At 45.1% G+C, this 27,759-nt stretch overlaps 1 protein-coding gene across 1 annotated transcript; it reads left to right on the top strand.

The window, feature by feature from the left end:
- Nucleotides 1-67: 67 nt before the first annotated feature.
- Nucleotides 68-27,759, top strand: T265_10833 (hypothetical protein; the record flags this gene model as incomplete). The annotated part of the gene is made up of 5 exons (XM_009177314.1): nt 68-149; nt 1,350-1,508; nt 12,675-12,915; nt 18,020-18,245; nt 27,321-27,759. The coding sequence occupies 5 exons, from the start codon at nt 108-110 to the stop codon at nt 27,523-27,525; spliced, it is 873 nt and encodes a 290-aa protein (XP_009175578.1).

The raw sequence follows: 27,759 nt of genomic DNA, 5'->3' as shown, positions 1-27,759 counted from the left end.
TTGAATTTACGAAACCTCTGGTCACCGTCAGACCAGTTCCACTCCCATCTGATGTGGTGTTTGTGGTCGCGCATTCCGGAGTACACGCCCGAAAAGCAGCCACCTCAATGTACAACGAGCGTGTGTCTGAATGCCGTCTGGCAGCAAAGGTGAGTGATCATTCGTTGTCCAGTCGTGTGACTTTACGGAACTGGTACAACTACTAGCTCAGTCCTTCCAGTCACCACACTGCTTATACCCGAACGGAGCTTGCCAACCAAACAGGAAAGCGATACTAACCCGTACCACTTCGTAGTGTGTCCGTGCTAGGTGCCGAGATGTACACAAATGAATATTGTCTAGCTGTGACGTTCTTGCATAATGGTCATGCCACCAGGTAATAGCAACCAAGAAGATGAGAATGAATCCTAATGCAATATCATTTTGATTATGGGCTTCGGCCTTGGATCATCTCGGCTAATATGCCTCTACCGTATTTTACAGTAATCCCGCTAAAAGAAGGCCACACTGGGGAAACGAACTGGCCAGATCGTGGTTGGCTGTTGTGGTCTCTTCGCAGAGGCGTATATCCTTCCGAGGAATCACTGCTGTCTGAAGCATCAGTCGACGCGTGACTGAATCGTTGGTTTTCCTCAAATAGTCCTGCCCATGCCGCACAATTTCTGAAAAGCTTATAAGGAAAGATCTTCAAGAAAACCAGATTGCTCGTTTTCCTCGATTACGAGCACGCTCATAAAGTCGGCGTCAATCAAACGCATCTAAGGATTTGCGTGTGCTTGTCAGTAAGTCCGCTTAATGTCCGCACGGGTGCTGACGGTAGCACTAGAACTAAGACGATAAAGAAACTCACCGCAAACTTTTGAATTTGCAGATATTGTGAAATTCGAATGTATTGGACTGTCCTCAGAAAACCTGGTGTCCATTGAGAAAACGGGAAAACCGTTATTGGGCTGCAATCAGAATGCATTATATAGCGAAATCCTGCTCTAGCATATAGGATTTGGCCTCTGTGTTGTTCTTATAGGAAGTCTTCCGAATTTTCAATGGATAGTTTATAAGTACAGTGATTAACGGGAGGTTGAACGTGATCGATCTATACAAGAAGAATAAAACTTGGTGTTTGTCACAATATCATTTACTGGGATGCTGATTAGATGGCATAACGACCAAATGATGCTCTTAGGGTCAAATCGATTTGCTACTGGGATTGAAGCCAATGAATTGGATGACTGGGGCCTGTTCATTCGCATTTTCCGGGCGTTGAATCTCTTCAACAACGCCGTTTTTTCTGTCACATCACTGCAGCTCCTTGTTCGAATCTACTCAAACGTTTTCTCCCCGCTCAACAGGCCATACTGATTGAATTTACGAAACCTCTGGTCACCGTCAGACCAGTTCCACTCCCATCTGATGTGGTGTTTGTGGTCGCGCATTCCGGAGTACACGCCCGAAAAGCAGCCACCTCAATGTACAACGAGCGTGTGTCTGAATGCCGTCTGGCAGCAAAGGTGAGTGATCATTCGTTGTCCAGTCGTGTGACTTTACGGAACTGGTACAACTACTAGCTCAGTCCTTCCAGTCACCACACTGCTTATACCCGAACGGAGCTTGCCAACCAAACAGGAAAGCGATACTAACCCGTACCACTTCGTAGTGTGTCCGTGCTAGGTGCCGAGATGTACACAAATGAATATTGTCTAGCTGTGACGTTCTTGCATAATGGTCATGCCACCAGGTAATAGCAACCAAGAAGATGAGAATGAATCCTAATGCAATATCATTTTGATTATGGGCTTCGGCCTTGGATCATCTCGGCTAATATGCCTCTACCGTATTTTACAGTAATCCCGCTAAAAGAAGGCCACACTGGGGAAACGAACTGGCCAGATCGTGGTTGGCTGTTGTGGTCTCTTCGCAGAGGCGTATATCCTTCCGAGGAATCACTGCTGTCTGAAGCATCAGTCGACGCGTGACTGAATCGTTGGTTTTCCTCAAATAGTCCTGCCCATGCCGCACAATTTCTGAAAAGCTTATAAGGAAAGATCTTCAAGAAAACCAGATTGCTCGTTTTCCTCGATTACGAGCACGCTCATAAAGTCGGCGTTAATCAAACGCATCTAAGGATTTGCGTGTGCTTGTCAGTAAGTCCGCTTAATGTCCGCACGGGTGCTGACGGTAGCACTAGAACTAAGACGATAAAGAAACTCACCGCAAACTTTTGAATTTGCAGATATTGTGAAATTCGAATGTATTGGACTGTCCTCAGAAAACCTGGTGTCCATTGAGAAAACGGGAAAACCGTTATTGGGCTGCAATCAGAATGCATTATATAGCGAAATCCTGCTCTAGCATATAGGATTTGGCCTCTGTGTTGTTCTTATAGGAAGTCTTCCGAATTTTCAATGGATAGTTTATAAGTACAGTGATTCGAAATTCTCTCCCATGTGCGATGTTGAGTCGCAAGTGGTACTTTTTCATTGGATCAGTCGTTACGTGTGGCTCTGCACCAAAGAGTGCACAAGGTGCTCTACAAGAATCTTTAATCCGCACGAACGAAACCAATGCCGTTAAGCGTTCTGTCGCGTGATTCCTGTCATCAGAATGCACTTGTTTGTCAGCAAAATGCCGTACATCTGGTTCGCGGAGAATATTCTTTGTGGAGGGTTTCTCAGCTTTAGGTCTACGTTTTGCTGCGAGGGTTATTGATTGTGGACAAATGTAGATTGCTTTGACCTGGTGCGAATTCGGAAGTGATATTCGAGTTGCGATGATGACATGTGCCAAATAAAGTCAGAATGACGGAGCTGGGACGCGTGTTTTAGGTCCTGGGCTTTTTAGGGGTCAAATATATGTCCAAAGCCACTCTGTCGTGGAAAAATTGACTTTGAAAAAACTGTTTTTTGATAACTGCTTATCTGGTTGGTACAGTTATGCATTTGATAAAACGCAATGGAAACGAAGACTTTAGTAGTCACTATTGGTAGAGAAACGCGGTTATGTTCAATTTATTCGGTTCGGTACTTTTGTGTTTCCCTTTTCTCTTGCAAACCCTATTTGAAACAAGCTATGTAGTTTTCTGCCGATCCACTCTGTTGTCTGCTTATTTCATATGGACAGCGAGTTTCTTCAACAGCCACCGTGAGATATCCACTGAGATAAACATGATCAGATGGACAATTTTTCTCTGATCGTATTTCCGTAGTATTTGAAGTCGTGAAGACTTTAGGCATTTGCATCTGTGGCCGTTAATTCGTTCACTGGACTATGCAAGCTGGCTACAATCGCGCCAACACCACCGACGAGCTAGTTTGGTAAAAGTCATCACCGAGGATGGTGGGAAACTCCATGGTACGTACGACCCCTTGACCTTTCGCTGAGTGACTTGGACACATATCATTATTTAACTCCCCCAAAGTGCAGTTCTTTTATGTCTAACAGCTGATCCCGAAGAAGAAATCCTTCGTTTTTGACATAATTGATATCGATAGTATTCTGTGGACTTAGATCCATCTCAGGGCAAGGTCCTGGCTTCATTTGTTGGCGACCCTTCATAATTTGGAGATTTGATGTTGGTAACAGGACCATTGCGAGCAATTTCCCCACCGCGTTTCCCATGCCTTTCGCATGAATCCCTGACCCCATTCATTTGTTTCAGTTAATCGTTCCATCCGTTTTTCATTCTCAATATTATTTCTTAGTGTTGTAAGTATTCGTGCGAATCACAAGCGTACATTCAAACCGGGGACAGTAGTTGTCCTATATCCCTCTGGGCGACATACGTCCCACACCTGTTTTTGTCCCGCTTCGTGGCCATCGCCTACCAGAGATGCATGTGACCCTTGATTAATTGGCGAGTTGGGGCTGAACGAGGTTAAACATTTGGTACGACCGTTGTTCGTACACATCGCCATCGTGGGTAGCGATCCGGTTGGCGACCAGTAGATGTTTTGTCTGTGATGTTATTTTGGTCTCTTATGTTGTAACCTTTCTTAGTCTAAGGCGAAGTGATAGCTCGGATTCTGCTTACTGTATTTGGTTATAGTAGAAAAAATGGTGGGATAATCCTGACTGGGGCTGGAGTACGCCTTTTCCATACAACTCCCTCAAACGAATAGAACAATCCATGTAACAGGGACTACTTCAGATAGCCGCTCCTAAGTTTGCTTCTAATCAGAAGGGAATTTATGTGGGTCTCCTTCGGAGGAGTGGTTAAAGCGTGCACCGATTGACTGGAAAGCTCGTGTTTCGCACCCAACTCCGGCATCTGGACTGCTGCCGTCTAGGTTTCGGCACTGTGGCAAAATCTCAGTTTTCATACTTTCATCGAGTAGCATGATAGTTGGCGCCTAAAGGGTATTCCAACTGAACGAATATCATTTATCATTGAAGGGAGGCGTCAGCAGTAGCATGTTTTCACTTACCCGCCCTGCTGTATGCGACAAGTAAGGCGACCCGGCTGACGGCACCACGCGACGGCCGATGTGGTCCCTTTTCTAGGGGTCTATTCTGGTGGCCCACTGTGTTTGTGACTGAATACAAATAATCGCCAAATGTTTGATCGATTTCAATCAGAACAGAGTACAGTGTTTAGAGTAAAGTCAGGAGTGGTTCGAATTGCGGTGTTTGTTTAACTTCTACCACCCATTAGATCGATATCCAAAATAAGCGCACCAATGAGTAACCAGATTCCTGTTAATTGGAAGCCAAAGACAGAGCTTTGCAAGCGGTCGTGCTCTTTTCCTGTTCTTCCTGAGCTCATTTTTTCTCCAAGCATTCAAAAATATCCAATACATCGCATGTAATGTAGCCACTCTTGGGGAGAATTGAGCGAGCATTATTATGTATCCACTTAGGGTCTTACACACTGGGGGGAATTGAAGTTATTTCCGGACAGAAAGCGCGTTGCTCACCACAATACTGTACTTATTAAACTGATGCTTTTTGCAACTTCACCTCAGCACGTTACGATGCACAGTACCATATTGCGAAGAGTTTCCAGCAACCTTATAAGTAGTGTGTTACGTCTGTACATGTGTCGCGGTATCTCGTGCCAACTGAGACATGAGGTGGCCTGGTGCAGCACATTCGATTGCTTAAACACATAAACGAGAGACTCCAGGCGAGTTCCCCGTCAAAACCAAATTGGTATGCAAATGGGTGTATTTCGCATATCGCGAATTCTTCTAACTTGGTTCGGATAGTCCTCAGGCCTGTTTTGTTCCAGGCACACTTTATGGTAGTGCTCGCCTATTTTGTTACAACTCTTCGGAAACCGTGTTCATCACTTGGTTTCAGCCCTCTGTACTCGACTGTTTACACAAAACCTCACGTACTGATAGAGTGAGTTCAGTCAATAGGAGTTGACACTTTTACCTGCACTTGACTCTTTCCGATTTCGTCTAACCATTTAACATACGATACACAAGGAAGATACACACTCATTTAAGTTTCCAGCGTTGAACAACTGATAAGGTTTTTTATAGTTGAGGAACATTCTATTACGCGTGCGATTACCGTTTTCCCCTAACATGTGTCCTACTCAATAGCCGAAACACATCACGCTGTCAAAATGGCGTTCGAATTCTAGTTGGACTATCTCTGACGTAGCTTAATAACGGGGACATCTAGGTAGCGAGATGCAGTCACCCATAAACAGACGTCCTGTGATTGGAGGAGGGTATTCATTACCGTGTCGAGGTCAGCAGATTGCAGGTGATCCCACAACAGGTAAGCCCACATCAAAGCCCTTCAAGGTGAAATCCTTTATTAGCAAACATTAACCCAGGAGTTTCAACTATTGGGCAGGGAAGTAAACGTCTCATGTGCACATAGTTTTTAAAAACTGGGCATTCTTACACGTCTTCTTGCACTTCCACGGATATTCATGGGAATATCAAGCAATTTTAAACGAACAATGCGAAACAGTTCCATCAGTCCCGTAATAAACTTCACCTTCCGTTAGAAGCGGGGTGGTTTGGATGTTGTGAACACAAATGTTGATGAAATTTCACTCTGTTGTACTAATGACAATGTTTGTCCCCTGAATAGGGGACGCTACTGTGTCTCTTGAAAAAAAACGTTATAAACAGCTCAACAACCCAAGTTTTGCCCTTCTTATGGCTCATCAGATAAGTACGATCCACGAGTTTTCACCAAGCTTAAGTCCTACTCGAACCCATTCGCCAAATACACTCATTTGCATGCCGTTTCGATTTCAACGGGAGACTAAACTGAATTGCAGCTGAATTTCTCGTTTATTATGTATTTCTTTGACTGAGTATGTTACACTAGACCGCCTCACGTTTCGCTTGGCACGATATCGTGATACTATGTATAGATGTAATACACTACTCACAAGGTTGGTGAAAGCTCTTCGAAATCCCACGACCGGTTTCGCGCTTGGCTCATCAGGTAGGCACAGTCCCCCAGTTTCCGTCAACCTTATGTTCTACTTGAACCCAAATCACACAGAATTAGCGCAATACAATCATTTGAAAACCAATTTGGTTTTGTGGGGGACTCACCTGGAACGCAGCTGAATATTTCGTCCACGGTAATCTTCAATTTGGCCGCCTCATGTTTCATTTGGTACAGTAATCGAGATGAAGGTGTACTATCTTGAAGTAACACAGATCACTGTTGTTTTTAGCCGATTGTATACTCCCGGCTATACTGGTCCACTTTTCGGTCATTCAATGCATCGGAAGCGGGTGGTCTGATTTTGACCATTCACGTTAACCAACCAACGTGGCAGACGAAATCCGGACACCTCTGTGTCGTACCGCGAATTTCTAGGTCCTACAACGCAAGGTTAACTTTTGATTGTCAGCTTTCTCACATGAGCTACGTTTCAACGCTACTTCAAGTCCAATCAATGGCTTTGACGAAGTGTGTAAGCTGATCCTAGTGGTTTAAAGTGGTTGTGTGATGGCAGTTGGGTAGTATTTTCCCCGGCCTATGTGTGTCTTGCGACATTTACATCTTTATGATTACGTGAACCCAACCCAGGAATCTTGAAATCCTAACTCGTAGCTCCTAACGAAATCCATTGAACTTGGATGAAGCTTGACCTAAACAGCGAAGACGTGAAAACGTGTTTAGCTGTTGTTTTGCTAACTAATCAGAGAGTAGCGGTGAAGAGTTGCGCCACTTGTGCTGGGCAACCTTTCCATGAATCCAAAGAGATTATCAGGAGATGTTTCTTGCTCGGCTACCGTTTGTTGGCTAGATTCCCCATCCAGAGTATTTCCGAAGCATCAAAGCTGTTTTCTTTTTCCGGATTCTTGCTTACTTTAGGTTTTCTGTTGGAGCGACTAAGAGAGGTGTCGTATGGATAAACGCGGGACTCGGTGTTGTTGCAATGACCTTCGTCCTACGATTATGGATCGGAATCTTTTGACCATACCTTCAAGAGCGGTAAACCGTTTGAATGCTCTGGCTGTTATGGCTCTGTGGGGTCATTAATAGAGCTGTGCATACCTTAACAAAAGATTATCGGATAGGAAGCAACGTGCCGGTACCTGAATAGTGATTGGCTTCCACAACGCCTCTGCAGACGCTTGTTCTCGAAAATACGCTTTCCAATTACGCTTTCCACTCTGACTGTCCTTAGTGTAATTAACATCAACACACCTGTTGAATAGTGTGATACTATTCTCTTTTGTGGGGGGGGGGGGGGGGGGTCTTTGCTGTGAAATTAAGCGGAGGAGAAAATTGATCTGGTGCTTGGTACACAAGTCAGATGAACTGGGCGTGCCCATCAGAAACGTATGGTGTGTGTGTGGCGTTTTCCAGACAGTTTCATGGTCCAGACTACTCCATCAATAAACGACCCGTGAAGCGTTATCAGAGGAGGAGCGGTCTGAACGATTTGGTTTCTCCTTTGGACAACGGGACAGTTTGTGTGAATTAATTTCGTATGTATGATCAAAATCACGCACGTGGACAGAGTATGGTTTTGTATAACCTAAATGAAGCTGTGAAATTTTGAAGAATCAGATGAACCATGCTGATGTGATAGCTTCTGAGATAATCATCGACTAATGCACTGTACCCGAAGGCATTTGCAGCAGGGACGGATCGATCGAAACCCCGTTATGGATTTGCTTCTATCTTTCTGACAGTAGCAGTTCTTTGTAGATCAACAATTATCACCGAAATGCTTGCATCTCTCAAACAATCTTGTGTACGTTTTAACGAAAAAATACAGGATAATTGTTCAGCTGTAGCACCCTTTCGGTACCTACATGCCATGCTATCGTTCAGCTGTAACACCCTTCAGGTGCCTAGCTACCATGCTACCCGAAGGAACCACGAGGGCTGAGATACTACCAGGTTGCACAAGCCTGGACAGGGGAAGGCGAGAGGCAGAGGTCGGGTTCGAACCACGGACCTTCCGGTCAGTAAATTCGCGCTCTAACCACTTGACCCATCTCGCCCCTTAGCTCGCTCTTAGCTTTACTCTCGAAAGACCTGGTAGACACCTTATCTTTTTATTTAAAAGGATGAGAGCGGTTGTTCGGGGCTAGGATGGGATGCTGCCAGGTTGCCCAAGCCTAGACAGGGGAAGTCGAGATGCTGAAGTGGTGTTCGAATCAATGATCTTCCGGCCTTAACCCCTGAGCCACTTCGAAATGGATAGCGTGGATTCAATTCAGGGTTTAACGTCACTCTGTCGCTACTACACGATAAATTTTCAGAACCGGTTTCAGGTTTCACCATCTTTCACAATGTCCACTTCCCTGGGGCGACACTTTTCGCCCTTGATGCCTATCCCAGGGGAATGTTACCGTACCAGCTGGTCACCGTGTCCTATAAGCTAATATACACAATGTATACACAATGAATGCGTCCATGCTTGGTTCATTAATGTGAAGGATACGTTGATAACCAGTGCAGGTGTTTATCCAAATACTTTTTTACGATCACTAATGGACTCGTCAATTATTATGATTTGCAAGGAAAATGGAATGTAGTTATTCTGCTCTCCTTCGTTTCGGTAACGGTCCACCTGCAAACATGTCAGTTTTCTATGATTCCCATGGGACGATTGTATTTATAATGGATTGGTAATTATGGAAGGTTCAGTGAATAAGACTCATCAAAAGACACCTGTAGAGTGCACATTTATGGGTAAGGCAGAAAATTGGTTGATGAATTATACGTTGCCCGGATTCCTGATCCATGGGTGAGGTGGTCCGCCTCAAGGGTACCGAACTGCGGCGTTTTTCCATACTTTTCAGATGAACGGAAATGTTTCGAAAACCGGGAGGTTGAGATGGCCCAAGTGGTTAGAGTGAGAATTTACTGACCGGAAGGTTCGTGGTTCGAATCCGACCTCTGCCACTCGACTTCCCTGTCTGGGCTTTGGCAACCTGACAGTATGCTAGCCCTCGTGCTTCCTTCGGGTGGTATGGCAGCTAGGCACCGGAAGGGTGCTAAAGCTGAACGCTTTCTTCTTCGAAAACTGAGTCGACTATTTGTTTTTACGTAGTGGGCTTTGTGACATGCTGTGTGGTAGTAATTTATCTGATATGCTGATCTGTGCTTTCGGGGAGACCTCTGATCGTGCGACTTGAGCCGCACAGGAATGTGACGCTACCATCTAAGCGAAACCCCTTGTCTCTTCGGATCGCGTCAGAATCAATTGTGTGTCTGCACCAATTCGGAACAAACTGCAGATCTACGGTCAAGGAACACGGTAACCGCCTCTTCAGCTTTTTGGGTTGAGTTGTTCTGGACTGATTACGCAGTAGACGCTTGCTGGGATATGTACACAAGCAATGTTCAGTCTGCCTTAAGGACGCACCTACCACGCTCGTCGTGTACCGGGTAAGATGAAATACACTTTTTCATGCCACAGTGCGTTAACGTTTTCCGTAAGACTTCTTACTATACAGCTCTTGGGATATCCAGTGAGATGACTTAAGAGATGCCACGATTGCATCGTCGTGCCATTTCCCGTGTGCTGCTGTTCTCGTATTTTTTCGGACAATGGAAACGAAGACAGTGCTACCGAAAGAGTGAGACACTCCGTAGACCAAACGGATTTTACGTTTTTCAGTTCTCTTGTCTCTCCGATGGAATCACGATGAATGGCCGCTACAACATTCCATTCTGGGAGAATCTTAAGATGTAAGCAACCTGTTCCGAGGGGACGATTCCGTAAGAAAAAACTCGGAACCCAAAAGGGTGCAGTTTCTCGTTTCGGAAGTGACTGATTGTACCTGGAGAAGATCTATGGAAAACTGATAGAAATATTTAGAGACTATAAATTCCCGAGAAACGGCGGTGAGTGGATTGATTCACATGGGGAACAATTCAAGAAATCAAACGATCATCGCAAAGTTTTCTTCCTCGGGTCCAAGAAAACCTGGGAACGATAAAGCAAGCAAATATGGGATCCCAAACACAAGGTCAAAACAAGCTGAGAGCAAAAAACTGTTCAACCCTCAAAAATAGAAGAGATACTGTCTCACTCTGATGAAAACCGATTCAACATGTTCAAATGGAGAATTTTTGTGAATTAAAACTACCCATAAGGATTTGGTGGGTGGGAGTTAGTCCGTACCAGTAACGTCTTGCATATAGTCATATACAGAACTATAAAAATACGCTCATCTGCATACCAATTTGGTTTTAACGGGAGACTCAGCTGAAGCTCAGCTGAATCTCTCGTTTATGATGTTCTCCAAGTGGAACATAAGGCTGAGGGAATCTTGGGAACTGTGTCTACCTGATGAGCTCCAAGAGGAGCGAAACTGGTCGTGAGCTGTCTAAAAGTTTTCAGCAAGCTTATGATTCATCGCGATATCTCTAATATCATGCCACGTCAGACATGAGGTGGCCTGGTACAGCACATTCAGTTGCTTAAAGACATCATTAACGAGAGATTTAGCTGAGTTCCAGGTGAGTCTCCCGTCAAAATCGAATTGATATGCAAATGGGTGTATTTATCGAAATCTGTCCGATTTGGGTTCAAGTGGGACATACGACTGGCAGAACCTCGAGGTCTGCGCCTCTCTGATGAGCTCCAATGAGGGCGAAACCCGTTTCCATCGAGCTTATGGGTTGTGTATCACTCCTGAACTAAAACAGTACTTTTAGGCACTCGGCCATATTGTGTCCGTCCACTGGAGTAATTGTGCAGAATATGGATGATGTAATGACCAAGATTAGTGTTGGATTAGTTTAGTTAAATGCCTCGGTGTGACTCGGCCCATAATTTAAGCACTATACGTTACTGTTCAGCTATGAAACGATGGGATACTAAACACAATGCGTAACGGTAAACGTTCAATGTGATTGCTGGTAGGTAAATTAAAAGTTATTCAAATCCAGCATCGTTTCGCTCTTTTCAACGTTATTCTTTCAAAAGACGTAGGCGGACAGGAGGCGCGTACCGCGAATCAAAATTCGAAGACACGTTTTTTTTAGCAAGAGGGGTTATGCGAACCACCAGCTACCTGACCTGTGGACAGGCTGTAAACAAAGGTCAGTACATTTTTTTTCGAAACGAATTTGGACGGCACGCCAGGATCGCAAATTTTATTGGGTTTAAGGGGCGCAGCTGCTCAGTTTCCATCATCAAGTGGGATGACCGAATACACAAAGGACAGCTTTCTGGAGGGGACGTAGGAAGACAAGAGCTAGAGATCTCCAGATTGACGCTGACGCTCACTTGACTTGCTGGAACGGGGTTATTTTAAAACACCCCACATTTCATTACAACTCACGTTATCCTGGATGCGTTCAACGTATAGATGGTTTGATAATTTGACTGGTGTTAAAACAGTGATCCACCGTACTTAGTTAGTGACATTATCGTCGGAATTTAAGGGGTCCCATCGTCCCCTGGAGTCACTTGAGTTTGGGGGTGAAGAGATCGTCTGCACCTCTGGAACTAGGCTCTACTGGGTAACTCATGTGAAAGTGAATTCGAGTTGCCCACATTGCAATAAAAGATACGCTGAAGCAAAGAGGACCCGCGATTTACCTCAAGTTCTCCAATTTGGTCTAGCCTCAGATGAAGAGTCAAAAAAGGAAATCAACTTCATGGAGGTGATGGCGATGATGAGTATAATTTCCGCCGATGCAGTGTTAGTTGAAGCGACGGATTGAGATTGTGGCCTGCACTGAAAGACCAGATAGTTAATAAATCGGGTAGTAACGAAGTGCGAAGTGCACCAAGTTCGTCTGATACAAGTACCGTGCTCCCAAGCGATGTTGCGGTACTCCACTTGGTGATCACTTCTGAATGCATCTGATTTTCCTAGACTTACCGTCTGCTCACGATCAACTTTCCTGCCAATGCCGACCCTCGGGTATTTGTTCTGAGACAGGGAGGTTGGAAGCATTCGGAAATCCTAGCGAACGGACGTTATTGCTCGATATGATTAAGACGACGGGTATTCCGGTGATCTCTACCCACCGTTCCGTTCACCATGTAGGCGCGCATTGTTGTATCTCAGTTGCATATATGGGAAGTGATCGGGTGCCTCCAAAAAGACACTTCCCTGTGCCATTCCTTTGCAACAGATTCCTTAGCATGGTCTGATTACCTTTTCTTTCATCTCTTAATGCGGACTGAACTCACTGTCTAATAGTGTTTTGGTTTTATTATCGTACGATACTTTGGTTATCGTAAACGTTAAAATTCCCGCTTCCCTTGATAGATTCTGACGTTAAACTCACCGAAACCAACAGTTCCTGTGGATAACAAACCGCTTTGCTTAGTGGACGCCCAACTCGCGTGGGGAATGGCAAGGCCGGGTGATATGGTGCGTAGCGTGGCTGGTTCAACATCCATCGTGAAGCGATTCTTGAAGCCTGGTATAACCGAACGAAGCGAGTTATCTAGTGTGCCTCTGTCTGCTGAGGAGATCGATTCATGTCTGACACCTAGAACTAAGAACAGTGAGTGGCTTTCAAATTTTCAACTTTGAACACGTCTCAGTAAGGGACAACTGCCATCGTGCTGACTATTCGCTGAGGTTAACAGTGTGGTGTAGATATTTCACCGGGAATAAGGGTGACGTATTCAGCACCTCTTGATTGCTTGCATCTGTTTATTCTTCCAAAGATGTTATATAACTCTCTTGTGGTAGGCCATGTTCGATACCACTCTGTTGGTCCGTTTTTGGTTTGCGTAAAAGGCTTTTGAGCGGTTGAATGATCCGTGTTTTCTCTTCATAGCTGCCCGTATTGTAATCTCATTCCGATGACCAATTGAATATTCCCTACTTCTTTCGATTCCCATTGGTAGTGTGACGCTTTCTTGTACGTTCTGGCATTCCACTTTGCCTTTTCCATGGTTTGATCTGGTAGTTTTTTTTATCCACCGTGTTGCTATCTCGTTCGTTCTTTTATCATCAACTTCAGGTGTTGCCTAAATCTTTTCTGTCCAGGTATCTGTAGACTGGATCAGTACCTAAGCTGTTCTGTTCAGTACCAGACTCCAGTGGAGTTTCATTGTTTCAGAGAGGTTTGGTAAACAATCGGTGGATTTATTGCTGGGCAACGTTTCTCTTTTGACACAAAAACTTCGTCGGGCCAAGTGAGTAAGTAAGTAGGTTGATTGGGTTTTAGGACAGTCAGGGAACTAATCCGTGAGATTTCTTGTGACTAGCCGACATGATCGTGCTGCTTATAAAATATCTCACGGATTGGCTCCCTGACTGCCTTAAAACCCAATCAACCTGCTTACTTACTCACTTGGCCTTACGAAGCTTTTGTGTCAAAAGCGAAACGTTGCCCAGCAGTGAATCCACCGATTGTTTACCAAACCCCTCTGAAACGATGACTTCCCAATCGGTCCCAATTGATTGAGAGCTTCATTAATCTTTTACCGGCCGACGTATTGTTGCTGGTGCGAATTAAACATCCAACATATTACCAGGCACTTTTCGGAGGAAGTTGACACCACCTTGGTACATTCTATACCTCTTTGTTCATCTTCATTGTGCGCGTTCAATTCATTCCTTGCTCTCAGTCGACCTCCGCTCTATCTGATTATTTTCCCAGATTTATCGCAGAAAACAGCCAGCTCCCATGTCCCTAGTTTGGACTGGTGACAGCAAAAGCGATTGTTACATTCTTTCAAGGATTCTACACTCACTTGCGTGTTCCATCTGGCCTAATGTTAGTGTTCCAAACGGAAGAATCATCATAAACAATTTACGGGTTGATAGCACACGAGTTAGGATTTCACGAATGCCATTATTCGCAAACGAGTGACCCTTATCTGGCAGATGTGCACACAATGTTTACACGTGTGTTTTCGTTGAGATGGTGGCACTTGTCATCCTCAACTGATGCTGGTCTGGATAAATGTCACAACGAAATCGGTATTTTGCGAAGATAGTCAAGTGTTTGTGCGATGCACTTTAATTTGGGGTTGGTGACCGATGAATAGATGGGAATAGGTACGTTTAAAGTTCGTCTAGTCTGATCTTTTTTTTTTACTTTCTACAAAATAGCAATGATATTCCACTTTGCGACCTTGTCGCAGCTGCACCCCAAATGAAACTCGCATTCACCTGTTCGCAGGTGTGCTTTTGTGCAGAGTAGACACGCAATGATGGTTGCACATTGTCGCAGGAATAAAAGAAACACATGGTTGGTGAATGAATTTACATATTCGCCCCGGTTTTTCATGTTTTTGGGTTTCACCTAACACGTGCTTGGGACACTTACGGGATATACCACGTTAGCGATCCAATTTACAATCATCCTCTCCTCCTTAGCCGATTTGCCTAGCGTAGCGGAATTTCGTCCTTCATCGAGTGCTGGGCTTGTGCTGTGTGAGATGGATGCTGAATCGATCTGCAATAGAGCTCTAACGTGTTTGTTTTAATGCCGTTCCATCGTGTAGATACCTTGCTCTTGTCTGTTTCCCCATGGAATGGTGGACATTTTATACTGAGTGCCTTCGCCTTCGTTTTTTCTCTTCTTGTCCGCATGGCAGTTAAACAGCAATGTCCACTGTCCTTGGTGATGAGAGCAACAGCAACAGTTTCGTGTCCCCTAGCTGGGATTATTTCACGTGTTTTATGTCGCGTAAACCGGCAAAAATGCAAATCGGCGGTGGTCAATGACCTTGACATTTCGCTCACTTAAACAAAATGCTACGTGCAACATGTCACGGGAAGGTGCAAATTGATTAGACTAACTCACCATTGAAATAGCAACTTCGAAAACCTTATAGTTTCGGCGAACTCGATTTGGGTGTGCCAATAGCCTGCGGCGCGATCGGTATAATGAGACTGAAAATTGTACGCGGCTAATTCCTCATAAAGAATGAAAGCTGGGGTTCATGAGTTGTGTGAATTTTGTAGACGCAACGTACTACTAACAAAGTTAGTGAAATCTCCTGAACAACCCATGACTGGTTTTGTGCTTCTTCGAGCTCATCAGTTAGGCACAGTCCGTGAGTCTCTGTCAACCCTATGTTCTGCTTGAACCCGAATAGCATGAAACGCTACTAATACACTCATCTACATACCAGTTTGGTTTTGACGAGCGGCTCACCCAGAAGCCAGCTGAAAGTCATAAACGAGAGATTCAGTTGGGTCTCGCGTGAAAACCAAATTGGTAGGCAAACGAGTGTATTAGCCGAGTTGGATACGCGTTACGCAAGCGGGAAGGAAAACTTACCGCGTGAATCGGTTTTCCAATTGCAGGCATCACCGATCGCCATCACAATTGAAAGCCTCATTGGAACAAAAATCGCTTGTTATTTACGTATTACTTGTACTTAGGCCTCAACTTTTGGCATGCAGTGTTGGGGTTTTTGAAGATAACTCTTCGCTTCCTAACCGAACCCAGAAGATGACTTTTCAACTTTGTTGATGATTCGACTGCTGACAGGACGAGGACTTGATCTTGTTTAGCAGTTCTGAAGGTGACTTGCAATGAAACCGGTTTTCTCTAATCACCGGAGCTACACGTCCCTTTTCATATCCACAAACTGTCAATGAAAAATTCTCCAGGAACCTGTTGTCTAGGTGTGCGTTGGTATCCCAGTTTTCTGTTTCGGGAACTAACCACTTTCATGTGTGGTCCCTGTGATAGGAACTAGTATAACATCGGGCATTCCCAGGTATTGAGTCGCGGACCAGGTGAAAGTAATCCACCTTCGTCAATACCCTGCTCATAGACTTGACTCTCGTTGTGTGGTGTGATTGCAGTCTCATCAGCATGTAATAATTAACGTGCAATTAATTAGTAATTAATTAGCAATTAGTAATTAACAAGTAATTACAAGTCCAGCAGCCCGTCCACACCGATGAGTATTGTGGGCACTGTTTATACGCACATTCGCTAAGTGGAGAGATCTGGGGATTTCAGAAGTGACAGGATATTCAGAGGTTAGACACTCTATTTGGATACTGTCCTCTGTGTAACACAAGGTGGCTTGGGATGTGAGCTTCGCCCAAATGGCTGGTTTTCGGATAGACGGTAACCTGGGGGGGGGGGAGGGGAGCGCAACTAACATACCATTTCGAATTAAAGTTCCAGTTCTGAAAGTTCAAAGTTTGCGACTTCACGCTTCAACTTTTCTTCCCTTAGGTTGGCGGGTTTTTTGGGACGCGGATTCCGCACGCGTGATGACTAGTCTTTCAACAGAAAACCGATGTTAGTGGGAAACTGACTGAAATTGCAGCGGATTTTCGAGCAAGGACGACAAACTTACAAGCTTTCTTCAAAATGTCTAGTCTACTGATTTGCAGTTGGAGGGAAATGGATATAGTTGTGCGTTCGCGAATTCAGTTCCGAACACTTGGGTCTGTTTGAAACCGTGATTCCAAAAACAGCACTTGTTTGAATATACTCTCTACAAGAACCAGTGTATCACTGTTTCAAAAATACGGAAGGATGTCAGCCTTCGTCCCCCATCCGCTTAAGGAAATCTCCGTTCAACAGAGCAATCAGGATTATTTTAAGCGCAGAAAAGTTCTGTTCACTTCGCCAGATACTCCTATTTGCTAGGCAGTTTGTTTGTTTACGGGAGACTGAACTGAATCCAGCCTGAATCTGTCAGAAACCCTGTGAGTAGTTTCATATGAAGTACTCTCTGGTTGCTTTCCCTGGCGTGAAGGATTCTCCCCAGGGAAACAATTCGGCAGCAGTTTCCGTGCTATTTATTCCATATCGGGATCAATTCTATCCTTCACTCAGAACCTCCGTTTATTGTGATGGGAAAAAATCGTTAAAACATTAGTCTAATAAATTCTCCATACATAATATTCGGAAACCAAAGTTGCACACTAATTTGGTTTTAACCGGAGATGTACGGGAGATGTATGGCGGCGAAGCATCAGTGTCGAACGCTGTTGTGCCATCGGTGATGATGATGGTGATGACAATAATGGTGACTTAGCTCTTAAAAGAACACTGCTCGAGAAAATAATAATGCGGTATCTAGAACATCGCACCAGCTGAAACATGAAGCGTACTTGGTGCAGTACATTTGGTTGACAAATGTCGTAAACGAGTGATTCAGCGGGAATCCAATTGGGTGTTTCGTTAAAACCAAGTTAGTGTGCGAATGAATGTATTGTGCGAATAGCCTACAACTTGGGTCCAATGAGGACATAAAGTTGATGGGTGTTTGAGGACTACATTCACTTGATGGGACCCAAGAAGAGTGAAACCCGTCATGGGTTTTCGCGGAGTTTCCAGCAACCTTGTGATTGATGTTCATTCTGTTACACGTACTTATTGCGATTGGTCGGTTGATGGGGAGTTGGCGGGGCAACTCGTCCGGTTAAGTACATGAATTTTTCCGTCAGCCACATCTTTTTTGACAACATGTTTTACGTGTGATTAGTTCTGTCGAAGTCATCTTCGAACTAAGCTTGTTATGAACTTGGAGCGCTTTTCTTTGAAGATAGCTGTCCAAACCTGATTCGTCTCATCTTTACTAGGATATAAACCCCCTTTCTAATTCGTCCATCTAGATGAGTGGACTCGCTGTATCAAATATTGATTCATCATATTGTTCTTGGTTTTCTGCTAGTGAGTGAATTTCGTCTACAAGAACGTGCAGAACACGTGTACGCTGAAGCCGAACGCACTCTGGCCTTTTACGACCTCTGTAACCCGCTCACACCTGCAGGGGACGTTGAAAATGCACAAGCGATCACTCAGAAACTCGGTGAACTGATGAATGAGAGTCAGCGATCATGCGCACAGCTGTATGACTGTTCCTGTCCAGCTCTGGACGAACTGATTTCAATCTGCAGGTGAGTGCTTGCCAAAGTGTGCTCATCTAGGGCACCACATGCAGGGCAAAACAGAGACAACTTTGTTAGATAATCCTCCATCTTTTATCTCAACCTTTTCTGTGGACAGTGCTGGAATAGATTCGATTCGAAAAAAATCATGTAAGGGTTTTATTTCTCAGGTCCCCTCCTTGGTTTGGTTCTCGAGGGTACACATCCCGTTTGGGGTTTCCGGCCTCCTTAGGCTCTTCGTTCACAACAGTGAATAGTTTTCCACAATCCCCATTTTATTATGATGTTCCTTTCATCTGGTCTACCAGTATTCCCTTCGATTGCAGCTAATCACATTGCCGCTCGTGGCCGGACGGTTAAGTATTCAACCACTAGCCCGAAGGTTGAGAGTTCGAAACTCTATGAGTTTCATTAGGTGCGCGTTGCTGATGATTCCCAATATGGATGGAACAGCTGTACAGTGCCCCCCCGCCCCGCTTCCCAGTGTAGATTGTTGGAAGTTACTATGTGGGAAAATAAGGGGTCACTGAGAGCAACTTCTCCTCAGAGGAAAGCCCCCGGGCGAGAAGTCTGTCGTGTCCGGCCTCTGGGTGTCCTTCCCCGTGAATAATCACGATATTACTTTTCTGAGTTCATGACTATCTGGGGGCCGAAATAAAGCTGTCACACTGTTGTGGTTGTCGGGTTTCTGGGCTGCAGTGATTCCGCGGGCTATACTGGCTGGAACTTGGTTCCTAAAGTTTCAACCGTCCCAGAAAGGCCAAAAGGGAGCAGCCCGACGAAGAAGGACGAGTTCACGTGCTGCGATGAATCGTAGTACGAGGCGGTCTGAAGGCAAAGTCGTACTGTCCTCTGCGATAGGAGTGTAAAGGCAGTAAGGCGTTTTCCACAGGCGACAAGTCTATCCATATTTACAGAAGCAGCGTTGCTGTCTTCCCCCGAAGAAGGATGGGCTAGAGAAGATCAACCCTGAAAACCACACACTCCGATCAACAGACAGTTGACCGTGACCACCGGCGAGTTATTCAACACGGTCGAAACACTTTCCAAATCAAAGACTCTGGTACTGCACAAGAGACACCTACTGAGGGAAACTGCACTAGGAGTGAGACATTAACGCCTTTCTCCTTGCCTCCTCGGGCAAGGCTGCCCCTTGCAGCCAAGCGAGTCAGACTCCGGGAAGCGTCTTCCAAGAAAACCCCAACAACTGCTGCCTTGTGGGTCAGACTTTCGAGTCAAAGGTTCAAGTTAGGGTTCCTCAACCGAATCCCCTTCTTTGGCTTGGGCAACCGGGAAGTATCATTCACCTTTGCAGCTCTTCGCTCAGTGGCTTTCCAGCACCCCTCTCCCCCACCCTTCAAACGATGCAGTTTCATTAGCCCAGAGAAAATGAACCGAAATAACCTCAACAGATCTAACCTTTCACCTTTATATTGTAGTTCAAATTGGGTGACAAGCATCTCTTGCTTTCCTTGTGTCGATGCATGTTGTGTTTCCGGAATACGCATACAAAACCTCACTTCACTTGTGCACCTCAAGCCGGTGTGGAAGTTGCCCTCACTCCCAAGGCTGAACGCGCCTTACTGAACTGGATTTCAGCAAACAGTCGTCTTTGCGCTGTGTGATCGTCTAGTTCAATTAAGATCAATGCAGGTCGGTGCGTTTAGCCTGTCAGTTACCGACGAAGAGCATCAGTTAAACACCACCGTTCCTTCTGGGGTACGCAACTTGACTCTGGTCACACCATCATGCGATCAGCGGTACACTTCCCACCAGCAATATGCGTGCCAAGGCAGAGCAGCTCCGTTCATCAACTTCGATAAGTTTCGATAGCTCAAGAGTATCGAGCTGATCTGGCTGGAAAGCCACTGGAAGTGCACGGTGATGCAGATGACGAAGATTTCTTGGAGGTTTAAGGGAAGCGGGTGAAAGAAGCCATTATCTCAGCTTTTGAGACCTGTTTATCGACTCAACTCGATTAAATAAATGGTGGATATCATCGAGATCAGTAGGTAGTATTGTTGCCAGAAAGTCCATAGCAGCAACTAGCGACTGTGATGGCGTACGCAACTGCCTCAAACATAGGATAATGAAGAGCTTGAACAATGACAGAGAACGCTTGTGGATTTCGAAGGCCCAGACTTTCGCTGCAGGCAACAGCCACGAACTGATTCAATCAACGCGCCAAACGAAGACAGGTGTTAGTGAAACAAACAATATGCGAAAAAGTCGAAACAGCAGTTCGCTACCTCAAGCGTCGTCTTGAGCGGTGAAACGAGCACTTTAAAGACCAGTCTAGCTGGTTTCCTTTAACACAACCGCTGAAAGAACCGAGTGGGTCTGAATGGAACATCGACACCGACTTACCAACAGCATGAGCTGTCACTCCTGAAGCACGATAAGGCAGGAGATTTGGAACCGTCATCCTAGTTTTCAACAAGGGCGAAACGTCGGAATGCGAAGATCACCGTGGTATCAGCCAGTTATCTGTCGCATCTAGGGTGCTCTCTGGCACTATTTTGCGCAGTTTGATGGATTATCTGGGGGAGAATCAAGCTGGGTTTCGCTCTGGCCGAGGACAGTATCTTTGCCTTGAGACAAACCCTTGAACAGCCTCTGTCGCATGGTTCGGCATGCGCTTCATGCCTTCAAATTGTGAAGTCATGCTACAGGGTTGAGTGCGATCAAACCCAAACCTTGCGCTTACAGACGAGCCAATCGACCTTTTGATTCTGTCGATCGTCAGAAACTTTGACAAAGGTGATCAAAGGTGTCCCTTCCGTATTTATATCCTATAAAGGGCATTGTGTGCGAACTTCTGTGGGTGCGTACGACTGGCTGGAGACGAGAAGGACGGGAAGGACAGGGCAGCTTTTACCAACCTGCGACGCCCCGGTGGACTGGCTGGAGACGAGATTACTTATCAGATCGGGAAGGACAGATAAACTTTTACCAACCTCCGACACGTATGGCACCGACGAGAAGTCAGTTTGTCTGTTAAGGACAGAGTTTACACTGCGATAGCGCGATTCATGCTTCATTTTGGTTCGAAAACGTGGTCTCTACGCGCAGAAGACATACGACATCTATCAGTGTTTGACCACCGGTGTCTTCAAAGCATTGATCAGGTTTAGTGGGAACATCGAATCAGTACTGTTGAGGTACGCTAGATGATCTTGGGAAGAAGGAACTCTTCCGTGATGGATCAATTACTCACGTTTCACAGGTTACGCAGGTTAAGACAGAAGACCGTCTACCTCGCACAGCTCTTTCCGCCTATCCGTATATTGAGTGCGCAGGTTAGGACAGAAGACCGTCTACCTCTTTCCGCCTATCCGTATGCTGAGTAGAAGCAATCAAGTGGTGGACGGTGTATGAACTGGCAACGAAGTATGAGAACACTGACCAATAAACTAGACCGGTCGACAACTACGGTCTCCATAGATCGAGACCCAGGGACTCATCTCACCAATGGTTAACGATACTGTCATAAAGGACTCAATCGTGCAGTCAGTGGCGCTTGTGCATCGAAGATATCGCCTTCAATACGTTGCTGCCCTGTTCCCGATCTACCCAAACATGTCATCGTCTCAAAGGCCTGGTTGTATGTGTCACACTATCCAACTTTCCGGTGATCGAAATTGTAGCAACTAGGACAAATGTGCCTATGGTACTCATATCCAAATCGACCTAAATGCCACTTCTAAGTAATTATCCATAGAATTGAGCTCGATTCAACGTGACGACCTGCTTTGATTAGCTGCTTGTTTATCTCACAGAAGTTAGACTTTTGCGCGGTAGACCAAGGAGGTGTTATTATAATTCGCATAACCTCATCAAATGGTCCGTTGCCTAGTGTAGCCAAGTGGTTGGACCCGAAGGTTCATGGTTAGAACCAAACTTCAGCGTCTTGGTCGCTGCTGTCTAGGCTTGGGCAACTTGGCAATGTCTTGTCTCTTGTGCTCTCCCCAGGTCGCATTTTAGCCAGGCACAGAAAGCGTGCTACAACGGACTGACTAAGGTTACTATTATTATGTCATTATTTGCTTGGTGTGTCATCTTCGCACTTCCTTGGCTGGTCAACTTCTTTGACCAGTTTTAGCATGATGACTATCAGATGCTCACGTTTTATGTCAGTTTGCGTTTAGAATTCACCTCCTTGGTTGCATGAAGCCATTCTAATCCAGCCTAACCACTACTCATGCCAGTTACACGAAGTAGGCTTGCACAGGGACTGACGACTTCAGACAAAGCCCATCCTGCTAAGCGATCAGGCTGATTTGTGATCCTCCACGAGATTTGCAAGATGTTGCAGCAACTCAAACGGCATCCGAAGGGCACACCCGCATGCTGTAGTCACGGGTCGTAAAAGCCAGTCCACGATAGTGAATTCTAGCCGGACTTAGCTTATACAACACTTAAGTACAGACGTGATCCTTTGATTTCTAAGTAATCTGTTCGTTTCTCTCTCTCTCTCTCTCTCTTACATGCTAGAGCCTGGCTGACTAGCAGGCCAGCCTGTCTTGCATGTTTCCTTCCCACTGAGAGAAATTGCAGTTGGGTGTGGGCATTCGGTTCATCCGAAACATTTGACAGGCCAACCGCATGCGAATTTATCTTTCGGGGGGTTATAAAGCTTATCAAAAACGCTTTTATAAGTAATGAATTAAGGGTAACTAATCCAATCTGACCCGTTTGTTAGTCGCAGGTCGCCAGTTAAAGGTAATCTCTTAAGCGCCCGAATCACCCCGACGATAAACGTGTTCTTAATTTTGATAGTAGTATACACCTTGGTTCATGAATGTAATTGAAACGTGCTCGATGGATGATTCTTTGTCCCTGTTTGAACGTGGTATAGTCCATGGGGAACACCCAGAGTTGGTTTTTACGGGCACAATGTGGCATTAATGGGAATGGTCGGGATTGGCATATGTGTGGGGAGGATCAACAACAGATTGATGCGCATTACGGTTAAAGAACAACCGCCAATTTCCTCTTACACATGGAAAGCACACTGCAGCCCATCCACCCGTTTTTCCCTATGGTTCCTCAATCGTTGTGTTAATTTCATCTTCGAATGACACACCACGGTGGTCAGAATAACCCTTTGGGCTGAACAGCTGGTAGCATGAATCACAACAAGCTCGCTGACCGTGGGATTCTTTCATGGACTTCCTCACATCACAACATTGTATGTTTCCAGAAACCAGTTTCCCGATTATCCAGAGTTCTCTGGGCTGTTCGTTTACTCCTACCTCCTTGTGATCAAATCACTTCTACGGGAGCGGTGTCCACTTGTGGATATCACGTTTCCTTTCGCGAAGCTGTTGGATTGTTGCATGCTCGCCACATCACCTTTCATACCTATAAGATTGCCTGGAACAAAGTGGATAATGGACTAATTGATTGGATTAGGGAAATTCACATCTCACATAGTGCATCGTGAGAGGAATTGGAAGATCCAACATGGCGGCATGTTTAAGGCAATGCATCTGATTACATGTTTGTTTCCGACCGCTTTCCTTTAGTTAAACACTGGGAAAGTAATTTGGTTTTCTCACGTAGATGTCATCGCATGAAAGAAAGGTAACAATGCCTAAATTCGACAATTCGTTTCGACCTACCCAAAGCTCAAGCGTGATCGCGCGACATCAGTGAATTGCAACGACCGGTAAGCACTGTGAAAAGGATATAGTCTGGGATTTTGCCACGGAGAAGTGCATAAATGAAACTGTAATCAATTCACCTCTCAGAAATTTGCATATCAACTTTCTTCCCAACGGTTTGAGGTTCTGATCCCATTCGGTGCCCATCATCAATAGCAAGACCGCCGGTGTTGAATACCAGTGTTCCATTAGCGTATAATCAAGCTATCTTATCGAGAGAAAGTCCCTCCGTAGAAAGAATAGGGAAATGGGGAAAAGAAAGGGCCCGGAACCAGTCTGCCACAAAACTGGGACGTGGTAGCACTTCCAACACTTGATCAGGCGATTGGGGTTGAAACTGCTAATATGAACATCATTTACGAGAAATACACTCATTGGCAAATCAATGTGATTTTCATGAGAGACTCGACTGAATCTCTCGTTTATGATGTTCTACAACTGAATGTGCTGCACACAGACCGCCTCATGTTTCAGTTGGCACGATATTCGAGATATCGCATTATATTTTCATAAAGGACTGCGCCTACTTGATGAGCCCCAAGAAGGGCGAAACTGGTCGTGGCTGTCGAAGAGTTTTTAGCAACCTTGTGAGTAGTTTCCTTCATAAACATCATTTACTTTGGCCCGACATTGTGTGATCACTAACCGAACGAAGGAAGGGTCGCGTAGGTTTTATCGTGCAAGCTATGTGGGATCCCTGGCACCCAGATTTCGATCGATTCTCTCATCAGATATTGATAAACCCAACAGGGTTGCCAGCGGTTTTTTGGTTCCCAAATCTTCATCATAGGTTGATATATATTTACACTATAGAGTTCTGAGAAACCTCGTTTACAAAACATGAATATGTTTCATCGCTTCAACTTGCTTTAGGGAAAATCCTAGATGAGTTTTAACTGGGCTACATCACTCATGCAACTAAGCCTAATTTGCATCATTTTTGTCACTGATTTTAAGCTTGAAATTTTTGAAGTCAGGCAATAGTGATTAATACGTTCGGGGGAAAATGTTTGGGAAAAAATAAGGGAAGAATGTGTGAATACTCTTGTTGTGCTCGCACATCAGATCTTTCAGATAATACCGGGCACGATTGACCATATCGTGCGAAATGTTCGAGCCTGTTGAAGCATTCTCGACAAATAAACTTTCAACAGAACAGACAAAGCATCTCAAATGACAAAGGTCTGGGACGCCGACTTATTACATAAGTCGATACTCGTTCAGCTGTAGCTCTTCAAACGTGCTTGCAATCGGACAATCTACACGGCCGAAATGGCTTTGACGATGAGCTCTTTTTTGGCGAGTTTTTAATGATGTGGAGAAGTGTACTAGCGATGTTATGTTTCAGGCATGATCACACGTTGTTCTTGGGTCGCCTTCGTTTACTGTCCCTGAATTCATTGATATAGCAATGATATACTTGTCTTTTATGGTTTTAAGTAAGTTTCAAGTGAGCCAGTTGCCTCTTTTTACTGACCTTGACACTGGAATTACAACAGACTGTCATCAGCCTGGGAGGCGTTATCCGTGCGATGCTGGATTAGAAAGAATTTTTTTTACCCCATGTTGATATGCTCATTACTTACATATGGGGGGTTTATGAGGAAGCGATTTGGGTAGACATTCAAAGATGGGGTCTAGACAGTGCGTGATATTTCCACCGACATTAAAAACGTGGATGAGGACAGAACTGGTGAGTAAACAAATTTCGAAGCGAGGACAGTGTTGAAAAACTAGTTCCAATGCTTGCGTTCACTTTTAGACTAAAATTGGGGTCTCCGGACCAAGTTTGAGTCGAACGTGTGATTTGGGACTACGTGCGGTTTTCAAGATTTCAGAATGAATGGTCATCACTTAGCATTGTTTGAATGTGCTCGTCGCTTGTACTAGGGACTAAATTACAGTTAAGCGGAGATAACTGATGATTAGTTGATTTAAATACGGTAACTTGGTAAGAAATCAAAACAATTCGATGTTGGTTGGGGTCCAATCACAACCGAATGCGCCGAGCCCAGCTCGTGTGCAGACCTCGATAGTGGTTATCCTTGTTGGGACCTATACTAGACGGGCAGAAGGGATGATATGATGCATTTTAGTAGTAGGTCGTAAGATCTCCAGATTGGGTATTTCATGCAAACTGAAACGATGAAGCTGATCAGTTTGGGGAGTCCGGGAGGATATTCTGTGTGAGGATGAGGCGGCTTTTTGGATATTTCGAGTCGCTACTACTCAAATGTGGTGGTCAGTTGCAAGATATTGACCTAGCGTTGGTACCATTGGTCCGAGCTGTGGACAGTCTGTAGACCCGTCCCAACAGTGTCGACCCGGGTTTTTAGCTGACCACCTTGACAATAGCACCAATGGTGCAGTGCAGGACGAAGAGCAGCCCCGACAGTATCCGTAGCTGGGTGGCGAAGGATGTGTCTGACCAATTGGAGTGGACATTGTTGGGTTGGCTGTTTGAGGCGAACGAATACAAAGCATCGACGGCGTACCCTTTCATTCGACACACGGTATTGGGGACTTACTCTGAGGATGTTTCTCAAATACTGTCGAAACATTCCATTTTACAGGTGTCTAAGTCACTAATCGGCCAGGTTCCACAAACAGAGTAAAACAGATCAAGTGAAAGACCGATAGATCCGAACGTTAGCCTTCAGTTCACTTTCCCGTGCTTCAGTTGTTTGGACGCTTTTTGAACACCGTCCAAGCAGGTCGTGACTTTGACCTTAGACTGGCCGTTCGGAAGGATGGTTGAACTGAGGTATGTGAGCTCACAGACACTCTCAAGTGCCACTCCATCGATACTAAACGGTACGCGAGAGCGCTCACGGGTAAAAGGCGTTGATTTTTTGATGCGTTGACTCCAAGGTTGACCCTGTTGAAGACCTGCTGTAGACTGGTGGTCTGCATCGAGGACAGCTATATCATCCGCGAGTTCAAAGTCCACGATCGACACATTTTACGCTTACGAATAGCGTAGGTACCTGGACTGAATGTATACTTCCATATTCCACTCAGAGGTTGAAATCCTAGAGCACGTTAAAAAATTGAAGCATGTTCCTGCCAATAATGCTGACTTTCTGAAGGCTTAGTTCGTCGGTACTGCTCACAGCATTAGCCCCTTGTGTCCAGATCAGCTTGCGTACTGTTTAGGATAGATAATTTTGTCCCATCAGTGGTAGGTGCACGAGTCCTGATGATGTTTTTTAACCAGACGTCTCAGATCTTCCTAAAAAGTCGTCTCGTTTTCGAGGAAATATGATTGAGAGCGTACCTGGGGACAACTCATCAACGCCACTGCATAACCGTTCTGTTGTAAACGTACTAAACTTGTTTTCCGCCAGATAAAAAGTCATTGAAACTGACATTTGCTTACTAGGAATATCTGTTTCATCTTGTTTTCCAACTTGTCCAGATCTGCAGGTGCGATTGGCAGTCGACTCACTGGCGCTGGTTGGGGTGGTTGCACCGTCTCCTTAGTACCCAAAGCAATAGTCTCGGATTTCATGAGTCGGGTACGAACGGAGTACTACCTGAAGAAGGGGATGAAGGAAGAGGCAGTAAAGTTGATCTTCGTCAGTAAACCCGGTCGGGCCGCCGGCTATATGGTTGTCAACTAGATCTCGGTGAATGATCCCAAACTACGGCGAAATTTCCCCAGACCTGCTTTTCCTAGCACTTTTTTCAATTATTGTGCAATCGATCCGTCAATCCATCATCCTCTGTAGGTTGTGTGATTTTTTTCACGTTTGTATCTTTTTACGACGACCGGGGACTGGGTAAAATACACAGCGATTTTAAATTAACTTCGAAAAAAAACTCTTGTCTCTAAATGACTTGCTTCAGTTAGTCGT

The sequence above is a fragment of the Opisthorchis viverrini genome (assembly GCF_000715545.1).
Source record: "Opisthorchis viverrini unplaced genomic scaffold opera_v5_415, whole genome shotgun sequence".
Lineage (NCBI taxonomy): Eukaryota > Metazoa > Platyhelminthes > Trematoda > Opisthorchiida > Opisthorchiidae > Opisthorchis > Opisthorchis viverrini.
The sequence above is the reverse complement of the archived record's forward strand: the minus strand, read 5'-3'. Positions and strand labels throughout refer to the sequence as shown.